The sequence below is a fragment of the Primulina tabacum genome, chromosome 15 (genome assembly GCF_025594145.1).
Source record: "Primulina tabacum isolate GXHZ01 chromosome 15, ASM2559414v2, whole genome shotgun sequence".
NCBI classification, from domain to species: Eukaryota; Viridiplantae; Streptophyta; class Magnoliopsida; order Lamiales; family Gesneriaceae; genus Primulina; species Primulina tabacum.
The window spans coordinates 28,977,399-28,999,945 of NC_134564.1; the positions used below are offsets into that span (position 1 = coordinate 28,977,399).

At 35.9% G+C, this 22,547-nt stretch overlaps 1 protein-coding gene across 1 annotated transcript; it reads right to left on the reverse strand.

The window, feature by feature from the left end:
- Window positions 1-936: 936 nt before the first annotated feature.
- LOC142527107 (uncharacterized) lies at window positions 937-8,521 on the reverse strand. The gene is given in 7 exon segments (XM_075631822.1): window positions 937-1,586; window positions 2,226-2,306; window positions 2,400-3,786; window positions 5,019-5,602; window positions 5,604-6,109; window positions 7,201-7,301; window positions 7,303-8,521. Coding segments are annotated over 7 exon segments (3,903 nt in total). The 5' UTR covers window positions 7,950-8,521; the 3' UTR covers window positions 937-989.
- Window positions 8,522-22,547: the final 14,026 nt, after the last annotated feature.

A 22,547-nucleotide genomic window follows, 5' to 3' on the forward strand; every position in this document is an offset into this window, starting at 1 on the left:
GGAAAAAATTTATTATTATTTTTAATTTGTGTAAATAAAATATTGATTTAAAAAATTTACTCATAAAATATTAACACTTGTTTTTTATATCTTAATAAAATGATAAAAGAAAATCGTATTTTAAATTTGATAGAAAAAATAAAGTAATAAAATTAAGATTTAAGAAGTTAGGATAAAATGTATATTTAATCATATATTTAAGGAAGGGTATTTTAGATAAATAGAATTTAAAATTAAGATTTTTTTTAAAAGTGGGTATCCCAATTTTTTTAATCTTATAAACTGTCAAACAACTTGACTAATAAGATGTTTGCAACTTTTTTGTACTAAACAAACTATGACAACTTATAAAATTTAAAATAACTTATAAACTCTAACTTGCACCTTCTAATTTGTCTTTCGATCAAAAGGCTTAAAAGATGTTTGCTATGAGAGTTTATAAACTTTAAAACAGTTTATAAGCTCCATCACACTCTAATTTATCTTTCGATCAAAAGATTTGCATATGAACAAATGAGCTAATCACACTAAATGAAAAAAAAAAAAAACATTTTAAATATGAATAAAAAGATTAAAATTTGAATTCCAAAATATCTGAACAAAATCACAAATATAAGAAAAATTGAATAATGAATTTGAAATTTCTTGATTTGAAATCTACTAACTAAACATGAACATCATTTCAGATGAACAAATACGCTGATTGTAGTATGTTTTTAAAATTTTCCCCGTATTCTTAATGAGTTTTTCCCCTAACAAGTTGATGACTCGGTTGGTGACATTCAGCAGATATTGTTTTGGTTTCCAGTCCAAGTAAAAAATGCGAAACCAAAAGGAATTGGTTTCCCTTCTAGCCAGAGAAACTTTGAGAAAACAACAGTACAGAACATGAAAGTTATATATATTAGAGTACATAAGCAACAAGCAAAGAGAATATATGATAAGAAAATAGGATACGCATTTTAAAAAACATAAGAATATAAATCGTCTCAATGTGTACTTTCTGGAGAATGATGTATCCGACTTAAATTTACTGACCCAGACACCAAAGACTCCGGCATCATTGCCTCAGATACATCTGAAAACAAATCAGAATTAAGTAAGGTAACACATTCAGTACCATCCAAATTCAGTTCTTCAATGATACCTTCATTTTTCATGTTTGCAGGTAAACTAGTATCAAATCCTTTGTTGCATTCCACAGACAGATGCTTCTCTTCAACAATATGGTCCTGCTGAACAATGTTAGATGCCAAATCAATCTGCATGTTAGACAGCTCTAAAGTGGATACTGGCTCTTCGGGTTTCACTATTGCGAGGGCAACTTGTAGAATGGGCTTTTCATGGGTGGTTTCAGTGCAACCTTCCGCCTTTAGGAAAGTATTCATAGGATTAACCTCTAATTTAGGGTTGGCAAGGGCAGGGGCTTCCTCGGCACTTAAGATATCACCGGTAGAAGATTGTTTCTCAGCTGTATTGTCTTCTGCGCCCAGATCCTCTCGATGGGACTCGGGTTTTGAGAATTTTTCCCCAGCCACAACTTTACCAAAGTTATCCTTTTGCCTTTCATACAGAGACATTGCTCTCTGGAACACGAGGGACGAAATCAGTAAAATAATGAAGGAAACAAAACAATAATGAGATCATGTGTGCTCCACTTTATATCAACCAACTTGCCCGAACAAGGAAAATAAATCTTAGAAAAAAATGAATCTGGCTTAAAAATTGAAAAATTAAAAAAGGGGGAGATGGATCATACGAAGACAACCAATAGAATAAATGTGAGAACAAATATCCCTAACGAGGTACCACAAACAGTTGCTTTTGTCCCAGCTTGTCAGTAACAGAATTCGTGACTACATTATTTTATGTAGAACCAAAACCAGTTCAACGAAATTAATGATTATGCTCAGTTATTGGTCTTTCTTTCTGTGGACATATACTAGCAGATGAGGATGAAAGCACCTGACGTGATTTATAGAAAACATAATTACATGCATTAGTTAGTAATTAAATATGCACACAAATTTGTCACCAAACCTACAGTTTTATTACAGTGATAAACTTGCACAAGATCGACTCCACCTTTCTGCACTAACTAAGGATGGATCATCAATGCATGCGCGAAATGAATTTTTTTATATGCGTATCATATAATGAGCTTCTGTGGATAAGATATTATGCGCACATTTTTCATCATCAATAACAAATGCACCAAACTATACCATGAAAACAGAATCGTCCTTTGGGGTTGAAAGAAAATATCTTAAAATTTGGTGAGATTCCACTTTAGTTTCTCCAGATTCCTGTCATACAAAAAGGAAAATATATCAAATTTCAGATTTCAAAATCCCGGCAGAACACTAAGATGAAGTTCATAACTGGATATTCAATTTTACCTCAACATATAATATTTTAGAATCATGTATATTAGAAACTATGATCTGGTCCATCTTACAAAATCCTGAGCACTGATTCAATAAACCAGGTTCAGTAAGATCAGCAGAAATGTCAAGCTTGGAAAGGTAAACATGGCAAAGCAGAGCATCATCCTTCTTTGATGTTTTAGCGGCATCACTAGTGTCCTCAGGGATTTGGGGAGCCTTAACAGCTTTATTTCCAGAGCCAAAGTTTGATTGATTGACATCACTGCTCTCTGCCTGCTGGCCAGGAAAATTTTGTTCATTCCAAATCGTTTGAATGGACTGAGAAGCCGATACTTCGTCTGCATTCTGTGCAAATTTATTCTCTTTCTCAGAAGATGACATATCCAAACTCGCAGTTCTATTCGGCCCCTTCCACGAATCTCCAGTCGTATTCCAGCCTCGGCCATCAGGCAGGTTTCTAGAATGGTCCCAACCTGGCCTTCCATAAATGTGAGATTCATCCCTCAATGAAGCATTACTTGCATCCCAAGCATGCAACGGAGGACAGGGGTCATCAACAGGATTATGCCATCCCATTGAGCGTCCAGGGCCAGAATATCTGTCAGCATTTGGTATATGGTAAGGAGCAGGATGGTTCATGTCCACTGATGGTCTAATGCCAAACATTGGCGTAAACGGCTGCATCACCGAATGAAAATTAACAAGAGGAGGAGCATGACGGAAAGGCATGAAGCCATTCACAACAGGAGAAGGCCAGCTTGGAACACCTCTCCAAGCATTTCCGTGAACTCTTCCCATGTTAGGGTCACCACTCCTTCTGCGATGACTGTTTGACTTAAATCTACTGTCGTCTTCAGCAGAACCTATCAATGGGCTCTCCACCCCTGTCCGAAAGTTAGGAGGAGTTGGAAAAGACTTGGAACTCCCAGATAAATGGTTGTTTCTCGTAAAAGGAGAAGACACGGACAGAGTATCAGCATCAGCTAGTGAAAGTCCATTGCCAGGAAACATATCAATGACCGAATCATGCCGTCCCCTACCTTCCTTACCAGAGTATTCATTCACATCTCGAGAACCACCACTCCTCTGAGTTGATTCTTCAACATCAAAACTCCGCCTGACATCAGACATACTAAATTGTCTCCGATCAATGCTGGTTGGTGGAGATTTTTCTGTAAGTTGCGTGGGTGATGAGCCACTATCGGATTTCAAACGCCTTTCAGCAAAATCTCCCAAATGGCCATCTTCTTTTTGATCTTGTTTCTCCATTGACCAGGATAAAGAAGTTTTCTCAGATCCTCCAACAGTACTAATATAATCTCTAGTAGAAGTTAAATGGTGCCGATGTCTCTCTTCATAACCATAATCCCCGTACTTGGACTCATCTTGCTTTGAGAGTCTGAGCAAAAGAATAAGGATGTCTAAACACGTGTTTGATCAGAACAGTATAGATAATGACATCCTTTTTTCAAGAGATGTATAGGCTACAACAAAGCCGGAAAAAGATATAATAGCAATTTCAAATGACAAGAACTATAAAAACCAGAAATTTCTAAATTGGTAGGGTTAAAAAAATGGGTAGTTAACGTCAAAATGCCAAGTTGGGAATCAAGGATGTGAAGGGTAGCATTACGGCCATTGGTCCAAAGAACAATATTAATACCAAATACAGAAGCAATTCAATGCCTCACTAACCCACCCATAAAATTTCACAAAGAAGAGTAAAAACACCACTGTTCTAACAATAACATGAACCTTGCATGTACAAAAAAGACACCAAAACTTTTTCCTCATTTAATAAATACAGTTAAGAATCATATGACAGCAGAAGAGACACTGCAACTAGGAGCGTAGAGAAGGCTCAGTAATAGGTAAGTATCAGGACAATAAAAACCAAAACAAATACCCCATTATTAGATTACATTTATAACCTTATATTGAAACAACATAAGAGAAGCATCATGAGATTTGATTCAGCTAACATAGGCATCAGAGAAAACAACGGAAAGCCAATATATTAGGATGGACAAAGTGAAACAAGTAGCAGAATCTGATCCTTTAAAATCTTCCATCCATTCATATTATTCCTTTAAAGGCTTCCAAATTATTGTGGTTGGTTGCTGCTTTAAACATTCATTACAATTTATACATGATAACAAATTTGTAGAATCCTTAAAAGTTCCAAAAAAAAAAAAAAAAAGAGCAGCACACACAAACAATAACAGGTTTAAAAATCTATTGTTTTTTGCCAATATTTCTTTTAGAACATAATGATTTAATCAGCGGAGAAACAGATTTTGCATGTCAACTTAAATCAATTTCCCTATTCATTAACTTATGATTATCCTCAAGTTCTTGATCAAAGTATTATCTTGATCACTAAAACCATCTTTTCTCCATATCATGCAACTCAAAAATTTCAAAGGCAGCATCTTCTACTGCTAGCATCCTACCTCATTCAAAGAGGACAACAAACATTATAATCCAGTCCATTCAAGATAACAGACATCATAATTATTAAAGTTCAAAGAATGCATTAGAATTATTCATGCTCGTTACTCGTTCAGAGTTGTGTCAATGTGTTAGATAAATTTATTCAAAAATATCATTCAAAAAGTTGATATTGCATACCTATGCCGATCCCTTGGAGCTAGAGAACTTGACCTTGGTGAACTGCGCCGTCTACTATGGCTGGAATTAATCTCTACATCAGCATTCCTAGATGTAGACCGCCCCCTATTAGGGGTTGAATGTATTCTTGCACCACTTCCACCTTTTTCTGCATCGAATCTTTGATCGTTGGTACTTTGGGATCTAATACCATTATAATCCCCTTTTTCATTAGGCCTTCTCATGCCTTGATCATCTCTGTTCCTAGCTGTTCGTTCATCATGGGATGGACTATAACTGTATGCACTTGATTTTCTAGAATGATAATCAGCAGCATAACCATCATCAATTGAATGCCTAAGGTCAGATTTATCAACAAAACGATCCCCAGTGGCTCTTTCATCCCTGTACTTTGATTCTCTAAGGCTCTTCCCTCTATCAAAATCACTTCCTTGCTTACCATCGTTACGCAGACTCTCTCTTTCAACATCTTCTCGGTGCTTTTCTTCCTTGTGTCTGATATCTCTATTGGCATATTCTTTATGATTGTTGCTCCCACGTCTATCTTTGTCACCATCTTCATAATATCTTTCATCCCCACGTCTTACCATTTTTTATACCATCTTCATGATATCGATCATCCCTGCGTCTGCGATCCCTGTCACCATCTTCATGGCATCTAGCATCCCTATTTCGACTGTCTCTTTCAGTGCCCTCCCTGTACTTGTCATATGTCCACTTGGTACCTCTCTCTCCATCTTCCCGATGCTTTTCATCTTTAGTTCTATTTTCTCTATCATCATCTTCACGTTGTCTATCGTCTCTACGTCTGGCATCTTTCTCACCGTCTATTCTATGCTTGTCATCACGATATTTATTATCTTTGCTGGTTTCTTTGTGGCATTTTTCATCCCTTTGCCTGTCATCTTTGTAGTCATCTTCATCCTTGTGTTTGTCAAGGTCATTTCTTGATGTGAATCCTCTCTCCTCACCATCTTTAAAGACATCATGATGTTTACCCCCATCACTGGAACCTTCTCTTCTCCTTCGTGTCCTCTTCTCGACTTCTTTCTCAAATTCAGAATTTCGTGACTCGTCTTGTGCAGGAAAATCTGCCGAAGGAAAAAACATAAACAATTACAATGCTGCCAACTCCTTTCCAGGGTTAGTACTGCTACAAAAAAACAACTCCTTTCCAGGGTTAGTGCTGCTAAAAAAAATTAGTCACCAGGGCCCTCAAATAATCATTTTTGCATTACTCTATGACTGATGATCCTAAAATATATACTAAAAAAATTGGAAGAGATTTTCTCGAGCCTCAGAACAAGTCATTATAAATAAGTCGACTGGTTATAAGGTCCCTTCCCCAAAAAAAAGGCCACAATCAGGAAAAATAAGAAAGAAAAATCCCCTGCCATGAAATGTGCATATATAAAAGGAGAAATTGTGACAAGAACAAAACATGCCTTTCAATCGAGAGCAAAGATCCACCATTAAGCAAAACTTAAAATGTTTTTGACCAAAATGAAATCAAAGCTAAAAGTAAAGTCCAGAGAAGCAATTTTCAAAAGTGCAAAAAAATGAACAATCGAGCAAGAAGAGTTTCACAACTATAGAAGAGCATCGATTTTGGAAACCATATCAAACTTTTTTCTCATGCTTCCAGTTCATCAATTTAACATTTTCATCCTATATCAACTTAATGTTAGGTATCCAACATGCAGCACTTGACCGACCCCAAAGGGAAGTCACAAAAAAGGGGCTTTTGAGATCTTCAGAAGCTAAAGGGCCCAAAAAGTACCAAGCAATGTCAACTAGAATCACCCGGCTATAAGAGAAAATAACCTCAATTATCAAGGGAAAAACAGTGTACCTCGTTTACAAAGAAATTCTAAATTCACTAGGCTCATCTATGATAAGGACTTGGATTGGACCAAATACATGCTCCAGAAACTCAAAAGTACAAACACGAGCTCAAAAAGCCCACTCGTTCAAGACAAAGAACAAATGACCAAACATATCTTCTAAATTGAACGGTGGTTGAATTTATAATGTCGTTAATCGACGAAAAAGGATAGAATGAAAAATCAAAGCTCCAATCATGTTCCGACTTAATGTTATCACGAGAATTAAGCATATATACAGGGAATGGGACACCAACAATCAGAGTTTTCATTCACATGTTCATGCCACCACACCTTACCAGAGTTTTCTCGGCCCCGTTTAAACTGTCTCTCTACAATAAGATCCACCTGTTGCAACCCCATTCGCTTGGCAACATCGACATCTGCTATTTTTGCCTTCATCCCCTCGGTTACTCTCCGGACCCTTCTCCTTCTCCTTCTCCTTCTCCTTCTCCTTCTCCTGCCTGTGATCCTTGTCCTTACTTTCCTTTCCTTCTTTTCGAACAGAATAATCCCTCTCCGACTTCCTTTTGGACTCAGTTTTACTCTTGTCCTCCACAACTACGGAAGACAAACTCTCGTTTTTCTCTCCCGCACTTCCACTCTCATACTTTTTACTCTTGTTCCTCAAACTTTCACCTTTATTGCTGAATTCTTTTGATTTAGATTCCACTTTAAAGCCTTCCCCTTTGATCGTTTCATTTTCCATAACCCTGTCACTCTTCCCCATCTCGTCATCACCCCCATTCCACCTGTCACCGCCAACACCAACACCAAAATCAGAATTCTCTTTTCGGCGTTTGGATGAAAAATAATTTTCAGAGGCCCCACCATTCTCATGCTCGATCATATATTTAACTTCCCTCCCTTCTCTAACCTGGGATGAACTTTTGCGCTTCTCGCCATATGCTGAATCCCGGTTAACCTTAACCAAGTTCTCATCTTTACTGCTTTTGTCTTTCATCTTTACATCCTCTTCAGAATCAGAATAATCCCTCGAACTGTGTTTACTCTGTCTATGAGATTTGTGCCTCGTACTCCTGGGCATAACTGTAACTTCCTTCGCCTATCACAAAATTCAAAATTCAAACTCCCAAGCCCTAGCTTTCCCTCACACTTTCGCCAAGTAACAACAAAACCACCCAAAATTTATAGCAGGATACTTTACCGACAAAGTAAAATCAAGCGGATACCAGTGATGAGAGTAAATTCGCCACACAACTGCAAAGGAAGAAAAAGGATTACAACAATTTCCCACCAGTCGAATCTAATCAGAGAAAGACACCGCCTTTGAAATTCTAATCAGAACCTGAGTTCCCGGCGCCTGAAAATAGAACTCTTGACAATCAAAATACTTTGAGCCCCCACCCGGATCGCCCAATTCAGCCGGAGAAAACGGGAAACCTATCCGAAAATACACCAATCACTAGCAAAAAAATGCATTTTCCAGCATGTAAACTGGAAATCAATTACATGGAAAAGGAATCGTACAAGAGGACAGTAAGCGCGAAGAACAAATTGGAAAATTATAGAAGACGGGGAGATCGGAGGCCAAGTCTCGTGTTCGGTAAAACGAAACGTGAACGGTATTGGGGTACCGCAGATCGTAATTAATATTATATAATAACCCTGAAATGTACGACCCGAGATATGTACCCACGTCCGGACAAAATCCTCTCAATACATTTGAACCTTGCTCGACTTTATTCCAATAAGAGTAAGTACGATATTAAGAATTTATATTTGTTAGATACGCCAATCTTACTGAAATTTACGATAAAAATAATATTCAGTTTGATATATAGGATAAGAAAAAATTGATAAATAATCCTCCTTATCTTATATTTGATACATTTTTTAAAAGCTCATGATAAAGCCCATGACTTGATAAATAATATTTTAAAAGATAAAATGTCACTTCTATTAAGTGTGATAATTTTAATTTAATGATAAAATACACTACAAATGACTTAATTGTCCTCAATTTATAAATGATTTTTATAAATCTATGCTAATAGGTAGAAATTAAAATCAAATAAATATTTTTATTTATTTTTATATATTATATATTATGATAATTATATAAATGAATTCGAGATAATTATATAAATAATTTTTATAAATATCAATAAAATTAGTATCAATCAACTAACCTTAAAAATTGATATTTGGCTTGACTCACAAAATCAAGGGCTCAATTATCATATTATATAATATATAAAATTAGGTAAAAAATCATGTAAACACTATCGGCGCATGAACAGATAAAAAATATGAACTCAAGTAACAACTTTGAAATTATAAAATTTATTATGATAAGGTTAATGTTGTCATTACAATCTAATATATAAATTTAATCACTCTTATTAAAACCATACCAAACATTAAATATAATATCCTACATATTATTTATCCTTAACTTATCCTTATATTATATATCACATGATTATCCTATCATGTGTACCAAATTACGCCTTAGTATAAAAATTAATATTTTTCATGGATGACTCAAATAAGATATTCGTCTCATAAAATACGATTTGTGAGACCGTCTCACACAAGTTTTTGTCTTCAATAATCCTCATTCTAAAAATTATGTAGTAAAAAATTAAAATATTTAATTTATCCATTTTTCAAAATAAATCGACAATAAATTATATCACAAATATTTTAAATGATTAAAACAATATAATGATAATTTTTAAATTACAAAAATAGATTAATAAAATGTTTTGTATTTGATTTATTTTATTTTTTTGTATGTATGATGTTTAGTACATTTATTTTTTATTAATTTTTGTAAAAAAACTCATTTGAAAAAAAATATAACACGATTTAAAATACCAAATATAACGTAAAATTTTGTCTCTCTTTACTCTGTTGTGGAATGAGTCGGGGGAGGGGAGCACTGAGCCGCACTTGTTTGGTGAAATACAAAACTCTAGCGAATTTTTTATTAGGAACTACCGTCATGTTCATTATATATTATATATAAATAACATATTTATAATTTTTAGATAATTAGTTTAGTTATGATTTTATATTAAAAAAATCTCAAATAACTAACTTAATTGTAATTTATTGTGATTTTTACATCTAAAGTAATATATAAATTATTGAAAAGTTATTTATCATATTTATAACAGTTTGTTGATAAAAATATGGAAAAAAAATACTTAGAATTACTAATATATAGATAAAATCAAATTTATATATCTATATAATATACGGATTATCTTGGAAAATTTTGTGTTTATCCAATGTGATCAACTATTATGCACACTATAATTTTTTCGAGGACATTATACATAGGGGTGTATAATTTTATCTATATACATAAAACTGAACCGATTTAAAATCTCTTAGTTCAGCATATTTCAAATAAAAAATATTTGATTTCTTTTAAAATGTAATACAAACTATATTGTTTTATATTTTTGTTAGAATCGATGGAGATGCTTTAGAGAAAGGTGAATAAAAATCTCACAGATTTCTTCTGATTCCAAATAATTGGTGACTTCTACTTATGTTAATAGGAGAAGTTTGATCTGGACCTTTAAATATTAATAGACGATTGATGTGCAATGCGTAATGAGTCTACTGAAAATCTGTGAACAAATGTAAAAGCGATGAAGCTATAAATAAGATACGATGATTATTTCTAAAAGTTCGAATAATAAAAACCTTCTACATCTCTCGTTCTTATGTTTTCAGAATATATCCATTAAAATACTTTGATATTTACAGCCTCTCTAAACACGCACTTCAGTATGATGTAACACTGACTACTGAAACTCTTACTATCAGCTTCTTCAAAACTTTTAAATAAACTTGACCAGAAATTCTTTTTCTGTTAGTTACAAAACTCACTCAAATGATAATACAAATAAAGATTACAATGAATATAAATAACACTAAATGATCTTTGAAAAGATCTGATAAAAATTTTATAAGTGTGTTCTGAATATTTTTCAGCAAAGCTCTCACTAAGAAGTTGATGATAAATTGTGTAAGTGTGTAGAGTCTAAATGCCAAAGAGGTTGTTGGGCTATTATAAATTATCTATAACATTCGGAAATGAAGAACTATAAATAAATCGTAATAAGGTCATTAATTCAATCATACAATTAAAATAGAATGCGACAATAAATGATTATGACACGACAATCAAAGAGTTAGAATATATTTTCATAAATAGAATGTTTAACATTCTCTAAATATGTCTGGTTTGCTGGAGTTATGCTTTATTAAATGAGGTAGCAAATCTGATATGATAACGATTGTTGACATTTTTACTGGTATGAAAATAATCAGTAAAGCTTGTCGAGTCAGTTTGATAGATCTTGTAAACAATCGGATAATGAATTTAAATGGTCTGCTGAACTTATTAGCTACTGAATTTCTCGGTGTGCTGAATTTTAGTACGATCGAATTTATTTCTTAAGGTTTACACATCACCAAAACTTAAACGTTCCAACAAATATTTCCTTTTTGGTGATATCAAAATTCATCACCAAATGTTATTCAAATGCTTCAATTATATAGATTAGAATTAATCAATCAAATACAGAGAGCATCGACCATCTAAAAATAATTCAACAGTTCTGGGTTTGGGTGAATGTCTATAGTTCCAACATTTCCAGCATTTGAACTTTTTGGCATTTCTTCCCCTTTTTTTGGGCATCAACATCTTTTACATATGCAAAAATTTCAGACAACTGAGAGATGAGAGAGGCCCGCACATGATTGGTCTTATCAGAAAGTTCTCGTTGACTCTATTGCTGGTAATATGACATGATGTTCTGCTTAGCCACAATAAATCCGTGAGATTTGATCGATTTTTCCTTGAAATGGACAAAGTACCATTGAATTGCTATAATTTCATCTACATCATTTCCATCTGAATCACTATCCTAGTTTTGAAATTTTCTAAGTCGGTGTGAGTGTCAGTAAACCCGTACTTACTATCCTTAATAATTAATTCAATCATCTTCCTCGGGGATATGTCTTCAAGTTTAGCTTCTACTGAGAATAGAGAATCAGGTTCAAGAGTGAGAGCTGCAAGATGCTCATTTCTCTCAAACCTTTATCGGCTCTCCTGAATTCGAGTGGCGTGAGCTTCTGATGTTTCTTGGGGAAAAATGAATAAAATATCGAGATCAATATAAGGATATGCGGTAGCCACAATCACTTCCAATGCCAAAAGGAGATTATCTTCCAAAATAGTAGAGGACTGAGGAACACTGGTAATTATAGTCAATAATTGAGTAGTGTTTGGGGTGTCCTCAGCCATATCGTCAACTTCAACTTGAACATTTGCAATTTGCTGGTTTGGATATGTTCAGTAGTCGCAAAGTCAGTAGCAGGTATTGTTTCGAACATATGTGATGGATGTTGGTCCCACGTACGGAATTTGAGATAATAAAACCCGAAAATAAAGAATAAATTGGACACCGAGATTTACGTGGAAAACCCCTAAAAATTATTAGGGTAAAAACCACGGGCAAGATGAAAAGAATTCCACTATAATATTTTGTGGTGTACAACTCACTCACTGTATTTCCAAAGAGAACACACACTCTCTTAATACAGGAGAACAAACACCTCACAAATATTATAGAACTAAGCACTCAAATGCTTATAGGATGAGAGAAAACTCGAAGAAGGGATGATTTCAGAATGAAGGGGGAGCTCTATTTATAGAGCCTTCTGTCAGTGTGAAGACGCGTTTTTCTGAAAACAAAACGAAATTTCCTTCTGCATCACCCATGTTTTTTTTTTCATTCTTTTAATTGGTCTCCCCAACTTAAATGATTGCCGACATTTCTCCCACTTGGAGAATTGATTGAAAATCAAACGCATCTCTACACATCCTTTCAATCTTGCCATTCCCTGCTGCTTACGTTTCCGCTAGACCACTTGAGGATCTAAACCACTCAAACTTATCAGTGTTCACTGGCTTGGTCAGAAAATCAGCTATGTTGTCCTTCGTATGGATCGTCTGCATATCCACGCTTCCTTCTTCTACTACTTCTCGTACAAAGTGAAATTGTACTCCAATGTGTTTAGTCCTGGAATGAAAGGCTGGATTCCTTGCGATGTGCAAGGAACTCTGACTGTCGCAAAACAAAGAAATATTATCTTGTTTGTGCCCGATCTCCTCCAATAACCTTTTAATCCATATTGTCTCCTTGCAAGCTTGAGTAGCTGCATGTATTCTGCCTCTGTTGTAGATAATGCCACAACTGTCTGCAGTTTTGAAACCCAGCTTACTGCTCCCCTCGCAAATGTAAACACATAACCAGTAGTAGATTTCCTCTTATCAGGATCACCTGCATAATCTGAATTGACAAAGCCTCTGAGTGTAAAATCCGATCCTCCATAACATAATGCAGCATTCGAGGTACCCTTAATGTATCTAAGGATCCTCTTAACAGTGCTCCAATGCTCTCGTCCAGGATTCTCCATATACCGACTAACTGCTCCCACTGCTTGAGCAATGTCCGGTCTTGTACATATCATGGCGAACATCAAACTTCCCACTGCTGATGCATACGGTACTCGAGACATCTCCATCCTCTCTGCTTCACTGCTAGGACACATCTCGGAGGATAACTTGAAGTTAAAAGGAAGAGGGGTCGAAATTGGCTTACTATCTTGCATGTTGAAGCGTTGCAAGACTTTCTTCAAATAATTTTTCTGGGAAAGCCAAATCTTTCTGTTATTTCTGTCTCGGTGAACTTGCATCCCTAGAATCTTGTTTGCTGGTCCCAAGTCCTTCATATCAAATTCCCTAGCCAACTGTGCCTTCAATCCTTGGACATGATCTATGTTGGGGCCTGCTACCAACATGTCGTCCACATACAACAGCAAAATAATATAATCATCACCAGACCTCTTGAAATACGTACAAGGGTCTGCATTCAATCTGTTGTATCCAAGGCTCATGATATAGGAATCAAATCTCTTATACCAACATCTCGGCGCGTGTTTGAGACCGTACAGAGATTTATTCAACCTGCAAACCAAGTTCTCTTTGCCTTTTTCCGCAAAACCTTCTGGCTGGAGCATATAGATTTCTTCTTCAAGATCTCCATGAAGAAATGCCGTTTTCACATCTAGCTGTTCTAGATGTAGGTCAAACACCGCACACAATGCCAACACCACTCTGACTGTTGTAAGCCGAACCACAGGAGAAAATATCTCATTGAAGTCAATGCCATCTTTCTGAGCATACCCTTTTACCACCAATCTAGCACGATACCGCTCCACTTGGTTATTGCCATCACGCTTGATCTTATAGACCCATCTGTTTCTAATGGCTTTCTTTCCTCGTGGTAGTGTAACAAGATCCCAAGTTTTATTCCCGTCTAATGCCTCCAACTCTTCTTGCATTGCTATCATCCACAGGAATATATCCGAGCTTTGAGTAGCCTCGTGGAAACTCGATGGCTCACCATCATCTGATAATAGACAATATGCAATATTGCTTTCAGTGACATAATCTGAAAGCCAACCTGGTGGTCTTCTGTCTCGAGTTGACTGCCTTACATTGGAAACCTCAGACTCAACATGTTCCTTGTTCTTCGTGCTCTGGTACTGTTTCACAAGAAACTTGACCTTCGTCCGTCTTATTTTCCACCTGAAAAATAGTAGTTTCTGAATTCAGTGTGTCTTTGTCTCCCTTTACTTTATCTTCCTCGAAGATAACATCCCTGCTGATGACAAGCTTGTGAACAGTAGGATCCCACAAGCGAAATCCCTTTACTCCATCAGCATAACCGAAGAAGATACATTTTCTAGATTTCGAATCAAACTTTGATCTTTCTTGCTCATTGTACAGAACGTACACCGGACTTCCAAATGTATGCAAATGAGAATAATCTGTCGGCTTCCCAGTCCACATCTCCATCGGAGTCTTCAGATCAATCGACACTGAAGGAGAACGATTGATAATATAACAAGCGGTTTTGACTGCTTCCGCCCAAAATGACTTTTCTAGACCCGCACTCCTCAACATAGCTCTTGTTCTGTCCAACAAGGTCATGTTCATCCGCTCCGCCACTCCATTCTGTTGAGGTGTGTAAGCCGCCGTGAACTGTCTCTTGATGCCCTCATGTTGACAAAATGCATCAAACTCGTCACTGGTATATCCTCCTCCATTGTCAGTCCTCAGACACTTGATTTTCTTTTCAGAATCAAGTTCAACCCGCGCTTTGAAATCTTTGAAGACTTGAAGAACATCTGATTTTTTCTTGATTGGATACACCCAACATCTCCTAAAGAAATCATCAATGAACGAGACAAAGTATCTCGCTCCTCCTAGGGATACAACCGGTGCTTGCCAAACATCCGAATGAATCAGCTCTAATATGCTTTTGCTCCTGGCAGTAGAAGTGCCAAACTTTAATCTGTGTTGTTTACTGATAACACAGTGCTCACAAAAGGGTAGTGACACTTTTGTAAGTCCCGGCAGCAGCTTCCGTTCTGAGAGAATTTTCAACCCTCGTTCTGACATATGCCCGAGCTTTCTATGCCATAACACTGTTAATTCTTCTCCTGAACCAATTGATGCAACAGCTAGTTCTGCCTCTTTGTGTGTTTCTCCCAAAAGCACATACAGATTTGCAGCAACTTTTCCGCCTTCATAACCACAAGCGCTCCCTTCACAATTTTCATGATCCCGTTCTCGATCCGAGTTTTGCACCCGATATCATCCAATTGCCCCAAGGACAAAAGATTTTTTGTCAGTCCCTTCACATGTCGTACCTCCTGTATGGTGCGAATGGTGCCATCAAACATTTTAATTTTGATAGTACCGACCCCAGCGATTTCCAAGGCATGATCATTTCCCATGAATACAGATCCTCCTGAGACTGGTTCATAATGATCAAACCATTCTCTCCGAGACGTCATGTGCCACGTCGCTCCTGAATCCATAATCCATGTATCACAAAATTTGTGTCTGCCTTCTGCAACAGTTGTTGCTTCGCTGAATAATATTTCACCACTGCCTGAAGTACTGGCCACATTTCCTTGAGAGCTTTTATCGATACTCGTACACTTTTTCTTGAAGTGCCCTTTACCGTCACATTTAAAGCAGTAAATATTTTTCTTCTTACTTTTCGACTTTGATCTACCTCGCCTTTGGCTCCCACTGGAGTCACGGTCCATAAATCTTCCTCTTATCATCGGTAACGCCTCTGCCTACTTCGATGTTACCAATCTATCTTCCTTATTCTTGTGCCGGCTTTCTTCTCCGAGAACCGCAGTTAAGACATCGTCGAATCTTAGAAAGCCCATAAGAATATTGTTGGTAATGTTGATGATAAGTTGGTCATATGAATCTGGTAGACTTTGAAGTAGAAGCTCCGCACGTTCATTTTCCTCTATTTTATGCCCCATGGAAGTGAGTTGGGCAAATAGAGTATTTAGTGTGTTGATATGGTCGGTCATCGATGAAGATTCCGCCATCCGAAGAGTATAAAGCCTTCTCTTTAGGAAAATCATGTTGTGTAGCGACTTGACCCCGTACATCTTTGTCAGAGTATCCCAGATAACTTTGGCTTGTTTTTATCTCAGAGATACTTGACAAAACTTCGTCTGCTATAGCCAAGTGTAAATTGGCAACAGCATTATCATTCATCTCATTCCACTTTCCATCATCTGTAATCTTCACCGGTCTATCTCCAATAGCCGCCAAGCAATTTTCCTTTCTTAAAACTGCTTGTATCTTTATTTTCCACAGAATAAAATTGCTTCCATTGAACTTTGCTATCTCGTACCTTCCCGCCATTATGTCTACAACAATTTTAGTAGACTTGACAAAATAATCCCGCCTTAAATAAAAAATCTCAAAAAATCTTTTCTGATGTGGAAGATCAGTCTAGGCTGCAACCACAGAGCATACTCAGAATTTTAAGAAATTTTAAACCAAGGCTCTGATACCACTTGTTGGTCCCACGTACGGAATTTGAGATAATAAAACCCGAAAATAAAGAATAAATTGGACACCGAGATTTACGTGGAAAACCCCTAAAAATTATTAGGGTAAAAACCACGGGCAAGATGAAAAGAATTCCACTATAATATTTTGTGGTGTACAACTCACTCACTGTGTTTCCAAAGAGAACACACACTCTCTTAATACAGGAGAACAAACATCTCACAAATATTATAGAACTAAGCACTCAAATGCTTATAGGATGAGAGAAAACTCGAAGAATGGATGATTTCAGAATGAAGGGGGCGCTCTATTTATAGAGCCTTCTGTCAGTGTGACGCGTCTTCTGAAAACAAAACGAAATTTCCTTCTGCATCACCCACGTTTTTTTTTTTCATTCTTTTAATTGGTCCCCCCAACTTAAATGATTGCCGACAATGGAGATAGATACTATTGGAACAACCGACACATCAGCATTCTCTTGAAGCGGAACCAAAATTTGATTTTTTGAGGAGTGCGAGAAGGGGACTGAACAACTGGAGCATTAGGGGCTGGTTCCTGCATAGTATGAAAGGTGTACGTAAATCTAGGAAAAATAGAAAATAACTAACTAAATTATTTTAATTATATTTATTAAATTTGATAGGTATTTTTACATGTTTAAAAATATAGTTTTCTATTAGTATGCATAAAGCTGTGTTTTTAAGGGTTATTCGAGACGCGATCGAGAAACGGTGACCGGAGACCGTAAAGGAAAATATTTTTATTAAATGATTATTTTTAATTATTTAATATATGATATATTTTATATGTTATTTTCGAAAATGATAACTTTTTAAGTGTTTTTACACGCCGAGTCGTATTTCATACTGGTAATCGATTTTTGACGAAAATATGGACTTTTTGAGAACTCGGCTAATTTTTCAAAAACTTCCCTAAATGAAATAATTTTCCTACTTTCTAATGGGCCCAATGGATCTATTATACCAAGATTATTGGCCTAAACTCCTATCCAATTATTCATATCAAAACAAGGATTTCTAAACCCTAACTTACAACACAAAACACACGCACACCAAGCTTCAAAAACACTAGGAATCTCTCCCTAACACACACGGCCACACACACACCCCTCATTTTCAATGAATTATCATCAATTTTGAAGAATAAAAACTCAGCAAGGTTCCCCCGTCTCTCCACCAACGTTCTTCGCATCTCAAATTTTTTTCGTTCGTGAAACACGCAAAGGCACACCTTAATCTTCCTTCACTCATCGTTCATACCATATTATACATGTTTGCATGAGAATATGATACCCTTTTTTTATTTTCGTTTTTATGGCAATACATGATCAAAACTTGAGTTTTTATCCTTTAAATTCATGTTTTTGTTGCACAAATGGGCTGCCATGATAGGGCTATGGGATGGGACGTTTTTCAGCATGATTAAGTGTCTATAGAGGCTTGGCTAAGGGCTGTATAAAGAGGGAAATAGTCTGCACATTTTTGGGTTCAAAAACAAGCTAGGGTTTTTGGTTTTAGGGTTCTTGAACGGGCAAGCTGTGGGCTGCTGTTGGGTCACGTCTAGGGGTCCTAATGGGGTCTAGTCATGGTCTTAGATGGCTGGTACTGTACCTGGTGCGAGGAGAGGGGCTATAGGCGTGGATATGGGTCGCGCGAGTCTTGTGATGCACAGGTTGAGGGCTGTTCGTGTAGGGCCTGTAGGGCTTGGTCCAACAACAAGTTAGGGATTCGGTCTAGGTCCGAGGAGGTCTCTTAGGGTGTGGACATGATGGTTAAGGGCTAGGCTCGATGAAGTTGATGTTGGTTAGGGCTAGGGTGCGAACAAGGGTAGGGAAAATTCAGTAGATTTTCTAGGTTTGTTCAAGGGTCTTAAATGATTTGATTTAGGTTGAACAGGGTATGATTAGGTGTTAATAAGCTATACTTAAAGTTTGGTTAAGTTTCGAGTTGATTCAGGTTGAAACCAGGACGTAGGTTCAAATATTTAACTTAATTGTAATTAACTTTGATTTTTTACATCTAAAATAATATATAAATTAATTGAAAAGTTATTTATTATATTTATAACTGTTTGTTGAAAAAAAATATGGAAAAAAAATACTTAGAATTACTAATATATACATAAAATCAAATTTACATATCTATATTATATAAGGGTAATCTTGGAAAAATTGGTGTTTATTTGATATGATCAACTATTATGTATAGTATAATTTTTTGGAGAACATTATACTTCGACAGGGGTGCTAATTCGACCAATAACTGAATTTTCAATAACCAAATCGGACAATTTTTTTAAGAATCGAAACCGAAGTAGTTTATACATAACCGATTAAAAATGAACTGATTAAAAATCGGTTAGCTGATTTTTAAAATAAAAAATATATGATTTCTTTTAAAATGTAATACAAAATATATTGTTTATATTTTTGTTAGAATCGATGGAGGTATTTTAGAAGAAGGTGAATAAAAACCTCACAAATTTCTTCTGATTCCAAGTAATTGGTGACTTCTACTTATGTTAATAGCAGATGTTTGATCTCAACCTTCAAATATCAATAGATAATTGATATGCAATGCGGAATGAGTCTACTGAAAATCTGTGAAATAGATGTAAAAGCGAAAAGTTATAAATAAGAGACGATGATTGTTTCTGGAAGTTCGAAAGATAAAAACCTTCTACATCTCTCCTTCTTCTGTTTTGAGAAGCTATCCACTAAAATACTTTGATATCTACAACTTCTGTAAACACCCACTTCAGTATGACGTAACACTCCCTATTGGATCTCTTAATATCAGCTTTTTCACAACTTTTAAATAAACTTTTGACCAGAAATTTTTTTTTCTGTTAGTTACAAAACACACTCAAAACTTACTCAAATGATAATACAAATAAAGATTAGAGTGAGTATAAACAACACTAAATGATTTCTGAAAAAATCTTATAAAAACTTTGTAATGCCCGAGATTTTTATTATTGTAATCTGAAATGATAAATTGATAATTGATGTGATTATAGACGGAAAGGATCAGACCGGGAAAGACAAAAGAAGACTTGAGATATGTGCGAGGACAGAACCCCTCGCACATATGCGCGACCAAGAGGCGCGCATATGCGCGAAATAGGCAGAGAACCTCGCGCATATGCGCGACACGAGCCGCGCATATGCGCGAGCATGGAAGAGAACCTCGTGCATATGCGCGAAGAGAGGACGCGCGAGCTGAGGAAATGAAGAATGCCGAGACCAGTATGTCTCGCGCATATGCGCCGGGGGAGGTCGCGCATATGCGCGAGACGTGCGGCCTAAAGAGATGAGCCACATGGCTTGGACATGCAATATATATGTAAACTTTACAATTCCCATTCAGATTCAACAGCAAGAACCGAGAGAGCTTCATGGTTTCCTCAGATTTTAGATTTGTGATTGTACAAAATCCAGTCATCTGATTTTCAATCCGAGTTCAGTACTGTGTTCCTCTCGACAAAGGCTTCACACGGACGTAAGTTCTATTATGTTTCATTATGATTTGAAAATATGATATAGAAGAAATCCTGATATGACTGATATTATCTGTTCCTGAGTTTGTTGTCATCGTATAATCGAAATCGGATCGAAGAACAGACACTGTATGAAATTGTTATCATTTTCAGAGTATATTTGATTGAGATTATACAGATTTGGTATCAGATTGTGTTTATTGATTGATTACGAGTTATGATTCGTATCTGCTGATATTGTGTTGCTGGGTATATCGAGATTGTGCGATCTTATGCCGTCTAAACAGAATTAGATTGATTTCTGATTATATCCAGTATTGATTTGAGTTGTATATTGATATTGTACTCCTCAATATTGTCATTTCCAGATTGAGTATTGACATATTCGAATTCAGGACTTCGATTTCGTCAGATTGACAAGAGAAAGGTATAAATCAATGTTGAACCGAGAAGATACGACTCGAGTTAGATCTGACTTGAGTTTCCCAAAACCACATACTTTATTTTATTGCATTGATATTTGCAATTCATAAGATTGATATGCTTAGTCTATTGATTGATAGTAAAGCATGTATAGAGTCTTGGGCAGATGTGCCTAGTCTTTGGCAGAGCCGCCAAGACACTGGACTTTTGGTGTATGCTTAGGAGTAGATCGACTTCTATTGCCGAGATTCGATACAGAATGCCAAAGTATGAGAATAAGAACGTACGACCATCTAGTTGGGAGAGTAGGTGGGGAGACTGTTGCGTTCTTATTCGACCGGGATCTCTAGATTAGGAAAGAGTCGAGTCAGAGATTATGAGTCAAGAGTTTGATTTACAGTTTTATATTGATTCATGTCTTTTCAGATTATGATACATGTTATTGATATATGTTCCATGCTTTTATATTGGTTTATATGATTGCATGTATACGTTGTTTATACTGGGATATATTTTTTACCGGAGTTATCCGGCTGTTGTTGTGTTTGTATGTGTGCATGACAACAGGTGGGACATGATCAGGTCAAGAAGAGGATGATAGATTGAAGTTTGCGTGGAGATTCGGACCTAGAAGTAGATTTGCTTTCATTACCTGATATGTAGTTAATAGACAGTAGTTTATTATGATTTACTTTTGTACAAGACTTGTACTTTGGATCTAGATGTTGATCTTGTAAATGAAATAAGATTTATTTCATATGTTGCGCACTCATGTATTTAAAAAAAATTATGACCCAGTTTACTTAATTGTTACATTTGATCCTAATAATGATTAAGAAGATGAATTAGTGTCCGGGTCCCCACAACCTTGATAAGTGTGTTCTGAGTATTTTTCAGCAAAGCTCTTAGTAAGAAGATGATGATAAATTATGTAAGTGTGTAGATTCTGAATGCCAAAGAGGTTGTTGGGCTTTTACAAATTATCTCTAACATTCGGAAATTAACCATTAAAAATAAATCTTAATAAGGCCATTAATTCAATCATACAACTTGTCGCTTGTCATTTGTTTTGATCCAAAATTAGAAGGCGACAATAAATGCTTATGATACGACAATCAAAAAGTTGGGATATATTTTCCATAAATAGAATGTTGAACATTCTCTGAATATGTCTTATTTGTTGGAGTTATGCTTTATTAAATGGGGTAGCAAATCTGATATCATAAACGACTCTTGACATTTTTAGTGGTCTGAATATAATCAGTAAAGCTTGTCCAATCAGTTCGCTACACTTGTGGTTGGTGATCAACCTAAGATGGGCACATTCCTCTGGCCTTAAATAAGGAAATCCTCAAAGATAGTGTTGATTCATCGGTCATCATGTCAAGTATTTCCCATTATATCTCGAGTTTCCTTACTTTGCAGTTGAAAATATTATATTGATATCCCGATCTTTCCAACCCCAAAAATTATTCTTCTCCTTTCATGAAATTTTTCTTCAAGTATTATTTCATCATCTTCACTATTTTGCTCAATAATATTTTTATCATGTTTGGTCATACTTTCTCTAATTCTGCACTTTCTGTCCTTAATTTTTGTTGTCTTCTGCAGCAATAACCTTCTCTTTTGAATTTTAGTGAGTGATATTGGAAATTTATGGTGTTCAACCACTTGGTACTCTTTTTTTTTATTATTGATTTAGAAGGAAATACGAATTTTGTGCTCCTTGAATTGATCATTTGAGTAGGAGATTGTTAA